Source organism: Hyposmocoma kahamanoa, unplaced genomic scaffold (genome assembly GCF_003589595.1).
Source record: "Hyposmocoma kahamanoa isolate Upper Pololo Valley unplaced genomic scaffold, ASM358959v1 63, whole genome shotgun sequence".
NCBI classification, from domain to species: domain Eukaryota; kingdom Metazoa; phylum Arthropoda; class Insecta; order Lepidoptera; family Cosmopterigidae; genus Hyposmocoma; species Hyposmocoma kahamanoa.
Window position 1 is genome coordinate 2,938,713 of NW_020653851.1, and position 5,891 is coordinate 2,944,603.

The 5,891-nt window shown below is 34.8% G+C and overlaps 1 protein-coding gene across 1 annotated transcript in view; it reads right to left on the reverse strand.

The window, feature by feature from the left end:
- Positions 1 to 2,378: 2,378 nt before the first annotated feature.
- Positions 2,379 to 5,891, reverse strand: part of LOC113230073 (ras-related protein Rab6) — a 20,226-nt gene continuing 16,713 nt past the window's right edge. Inside the window, exon 4 of the mRNA XM_026463806.1 lies at positions 2,379 to 2,507. Within this exon, the coding sequence (XP_026319591.1) occupies positions 2,440 to 2,507 (68 nt within the window). The 3' untranslated portion in view covers positions 2,379 to 2,439. The remainder of the gene's footprint in view (positions 2,508 to 5,891) is intronic.

The window sequence follows — 5,891 nt, forward strand, 5'->3', positions numbered from 1 at the left end:
AATTGATAAGAATGTATATCAGTAATAAATAAGAAATGCGGGAAAAAATATTTAGGTAGTCTTTTAAACACCCGGTTCAATATTATCCAATTTACCAATTTATATCGGCAATATTTTAAAAATAAGAAATTCTTGTTGGTAGGAATTGTCTGCTGTGGCTTTTTAAGTGACCCTGTTACGATATTGATATAGCAACGTAAATCTTAAACTGCACAATGCCTTAGATTTTAACTTATTTTTGCATATCGCCACAAATTTTTCAGATGTTGTTAGCAAAAACCTTATGTCCAGATTCTCAACTGTGGATCTTTATGAAATCTACAAATTTGTCACAAAAATAAGCATTGCAAGAAGATAGAAAATTAACACCACTGACACACACAAAAGCACGTGAAGCATTCTTCAGATCGGTTTTTTCGGCGTTCAATTTCTTTCAGAGACTTCTAAACGACGTTTTGCCCATTCATTTTGAAAATCATGTGAGTTATCACATCTACACACTTCCCATCTTATCCTGCGATAGTGAGAATGTATGCTATATACGATATAATTCCGAAATCATTTCTTCGAAAGTAACCTCAATTTACAGTGAATTTCTACTAATTTGTCATATAATTTTGACATAAAAAGTTATTTGTAAAGAAAATAATTCATTTTCGTCTAAATTATAAATTACGTCCATTAGCGTTGCATGCATCTAGTATATGTATAACCAGAAATAGAAACGAAATGTCATTTAATTTGTTTGAAAAATATTCTGCCATATCATTACTGTGACAACTGCGCTCCGATTGGCTAGCCCGAGTTCAAAACAATTGACGGGTGTCGTCAATGGGTGTCATCAACTGTTTCACTTCAAATCGACCAGTTAACAGTGAGCTTTGCTATAATGGACGAAAATTGCAAAATTACATATTTAACATTTAATTACCGATGAAATGTGATTCCGTTTGTTTTGTAATTAGATGTTTTGCTGTTCCCACACCACCGAATGGAACAGCCCTCATTGTTAAAGATATTATCTTTATTACAATAAATACAGAATATTTTTGGAATATACGGAGACGTACGCACAAGTTAGTTGTTAGCGCTGTACTATTTCCGTTTTCTAATTTGTGATTTCGAGAACGAACGAGAGATGACATTTAAAAGTGATATAAGGGGCCTTATATATTTATCTGATGAGTTGCCAGGGATAGATGGCCCATATTTCGTCTCTTTTTCTGGTTATATACCCGATGGTTGCATGAGACGATATTGCTATCACATCACACCCGCACGAGAAATACGTGTGTACGTATTTACACTGAATAAGCACATATTTATTTACTTTTACCTGCATTTTTCATTCTTAGTTTAAAGATCACTGAAAATCGAGACCACTTATTTCATAATACATATTATATATACATCATTAACAACACTTGTGAGCTCGTACTTAAGGCTCGTGCTGAAGACAAATCTTCACAACTTTACGAGTTATCTGAACTATAGAAAATTAATGTAATTAATAAATTTACACTACGTTAAAGTGTAGTTCTAAAACAACGTTTCAAAATGCGAAAGTTTTCTTAAAACTTTTTTCTTGTTTATTTTTTGCTTTCAACGTTGGAAAGAAAATAATAAACAAATTTGTTTGAATTTATTGTGTCCTTCACCTATATACGATGGTAAAACACGAATGAGGTGCACGAAATGAGCATCGCCGCACGATGGAATGGCCATTTCTGAAGGTCTGGCACACCCTGTGTAACGATCAACGAGTACCTTACACCGATGGACAAATCCTTTTACCGCGATACAGTATACGCCATCGATACGATAAGAAGGTAAACACGAATATAAATTTGCATATGAAGTCATAGCTTTCAAAACACTCTTTCACGTATCCGAGATAGTGTTACAAAACTTTTGAATTATAATTATTGTAACACTGTTCTTAATTTTCTACATCCTAGTCACAGATACTGCCATACTAATACATAAGACCAAACGCGACTTGAAGTTAATACGTGTGAAATATCGGCTCATTTTCTATTCATATCATGTGATATTGTGTAGTCAACGATCAAAGTTCGTGCAGAACGGTACGAAACAATTTTAATGAACAATGAAGTGTGAAATCACCGTTAGGTGCGTAGAGACGCGTAGAGGCGCTAGTGTTGCACACAACACTTACTTATTTAAATTTAAAATTCAGTAGGCAATCACTGCGATTACCGGTCGTGATTGGCCGTTCAAATTCCTACTGCATATCACGTGATATTAAAGCCAAGTGATTGGTCAGATTTAATTTTTTACTGCGTTCTTGACAAAAGATCATGTGACGTCTAGTACTTTCAGTAGACATTATTTTCTTTAACGTGTTAACCATTTTAAGCAGACTTCTGACACCACACGCACAGTCATCAATTCGCGTTAGGCCCGAATGTGGTAAGGTTAACAGGCACAGCCGCCGTCCGGTTCCTTGTTGTCACCAGGCGCCTGGCGCAGGATCACCTCTTGCACTGTACAAATGAGGATTAAGGAAACTAAACTCTACACAAATAAAAACAGTAATTAAATTAAAAAATCAAGTATGTTTAGAAAGTGTGCTTACAGTCTTTTTGAATTGTTCATTAATGTGTTTGAACCCTAAGGGGAAATTTTACTTTTCTTCGCAAGTTCACACATGGTAACAATTTTATTAACTTAATTAATAATGAATAGAATAGAACGCTAGGAGCTTAATTTACTCATGAATTGTTGAAGCTTGACATTTTCATCGTACTGAATTTGCTAAAATTTTAATATCAATTGAGCGACATCTACGTCAGTTGAGGTATGAAGATGCAGTGAGAAGGGTTTTCAAAAATCTCTCATCAGATGTCACTAGCGGCGACGAATGCCGAAAGCCAGTACAAAGATCTATAACAAAAACACGTTGGAGAATTTCGACAGCTCGGTAACTTGACCTGTGGCTCAGTTGGTAAGAGCAATGCTACGGTGCAGCACGGTACGTGGGTTCAAGTCACACCGGGTCGAAGAAAGAAGAAATTCTGTGTTCGATCTTTGTAATAATAATCATAACAAAAAACCGACTTCAAAAGTTCGTGGAATTACATCTACATATTTGCCAAGTTTTATTGAAATCGGTTACCCGAAAGTGAGGGAAACCGGATTCATCACCTAGTGTGCCACTCTTAGAGGTGGATTATTTTCTTCAAATTCAAATGGGACCACTACGGAGATCCTTTCAACAAAAAAAAGTATCATCAAAATCGGTTCACAAATCCTCCTTGTTTTGAAGTCGGTTAAAAACGAATGGAGTTATGTCACCAAAAATTTCAATAATACATTTTAAAATCAAGTTTCTCTCTTTTGTTTACGAGAGAGTGGAGAAAGTTATGTGCCCAAAAATCAAATCTCTCAATTCAAAGACTGTGAACAGTGGGAAAAAAGGTCGTTCATTCGGGACACAAATCAGAATACTCATAATATTCTTTGTAAACATCAATTAGTTTAGTAAAATCCTAAGTAGAATGAACTAGTTGTTAGTAGATCTTCACTTTAACCATTAATAATAATCAATACAAGGCGTTTGCGTTTCTTTTGAAAATTCGCACATTGGTGTGTTCACTTATATAAAATCAAGATTACTAGGCAACTTTACCATGAACCTTATGACAATGGCATTAAGGTGCACTTTTCAATAATAATGAAATACTTTTGAATAATGCATCTTAAATTTATATCTCGGTATCAATATATAATTTCCTTAAAACTTGAAACACACAGAGAACGGGTGCGGGTCGGGCGCATGTCGGGTCGGGCGCACGGCGGTGTTAATTAAAAACGTGTATTTATATGGACGACAACACACTTGCGCCCGTCTCGCGCCCGCTCGTGGTGTGTTGTCGTTCTCCTGACCCGACAAGCGCCACACCCCTACCCACTGTCAGTGTGTTTCACGTTTAAATTCAAATTTTTATATTACGCCTTGCAATTATTATGGAACTAGTGACGTATCCCGTTTGACCGTTTTTCAAATTAAAAACAATTATAATGAAACCGAACTTGAACGAATCCATTTTCAAAAATACATTCTGAACTAGAACGAATCCATTTTCAAAAATACATTCTATTGTTAATGAATAGCATGCAGAACATTAATGTAATATAATTTAAATAGCAATAAATTGCCAATATGCAAAAGCGACAAAAATGTAGGTACACAAACAAAATGTAAAGCGACAAAATACAAAGCAACCAAAGTATATTTATTTCATGCAAATCTTAAAGCACTTTTGGAAGACTGACCCCGTTTCATTATTTTTGACAACGTAATTAATAATAATAATGTGCCAGACAACCACATCAATGACTTGGTCTTAAACTGGAAAATTCCCAAAACAGAGTAACAAAACAAACTCTGAGGCAAAACAAACTATTGCACAAAATACCCAGACCAAACCCAATTCAGAAAAGAAATCTACCTATTTTCAGGGTTCGAGGTTAGAACAGTGCTAACTGCTCGATCAATCAGCACAGGTCTACACTTATGGCCACAATTTACTTACTTTACTGAATTTTAATTTAATTTAATAAAATGCAATTAACTTTAGTAAATTTTTATGTACTTCAGTAAAATTTAATTTAGTTCAGCGAAATTAAAGTAACGTTAGTAAAATTTGATTTACTTTGGTACGACTTTACTTATTCACTTTATTTTAACAGACTCCGTGACCGAACGGTTACCATTCTGGTCTGCCACGCACAGGTCCCGAGTTGAGTTCCCGGACCGAAAGAAATATTTGTATGGCTTACATTTAAGTCTCTCATCGTGACTTTAGATGTAATTTGTGGTTGTCTACCTATGTGTGTGTGTCCATGGCACGATTACCGTGATACAGGATTTCCTAGTGCGGAGCTATGAGTGTGTACGTTATTTATTTACTTAATTAAATATTACTAAATTTAAATTGCTACTGCAGTAAATTAGTAAGTGATGCGTAGGAGTACATTGCTTGGTCAATTTAAAATATTGAGTATACACCAACTCATCCATATCCTAGATGACTGACAAATGTATAGTAACTGAATAAGACGTACGCTCTTATTCAACGTTCAGAAACATGCTCCACTAATCATGTTCACTTTTTTATATAGCAAGATAACTCATTGATTGAACGAGATTGACATGAGCCAGCTCTAGACGACGTGCTCAATCAAAAATAATTTTGTCACTCGAAAGGTATTTTCAATTACAACAGAACGAGAAATAATTTTTACTTGACATGCAATAAAAAAAGGAAGCATAGTTTTGTTTTCAAACATATCATATAAGTCTTCAAGACTCAGCTACGATGGACTAAGGAATACGTACAACGTACTAAAAATAAAGAAGCATGACACTAACAATACAATTTAAAAAGTCACAATGTTTTTCTTCACTACAAATCATTTACTGTTCCGTTCACTCACATAGCTCCGTCCCTTTTATTGCCTAATTTAGCATTAAAGAGACTCGTGCATTTTTAATTTAATTTATAAAGTGTGTGTTCTAATTGAAATAGCTTTACCGCCGAATTCAGTCTTCCTTGTTTATTGACAATGGCAGTAGTAAGCAGACAAGACATTGTATTTATTATTATTATATTTAGTTTACATTATAAATAGATTAGTAACGTTAAGTTTACTTACAATGGAACAGCTGTTAGACGTTATTACCACCACCGACACAAACGGGCCCGGGGCACGGCACTAGTTCACTGCACAGTTAGAGATCAACTATGGTTACAATTATAAATAAGACAAACTTGTATCTTACCGTAATAATGTTCAAAAGGTAAATTTGTTATTACATGTATATTGGCAACCCTGTATATTAAGGCCCTTCTATACGGTCGAGT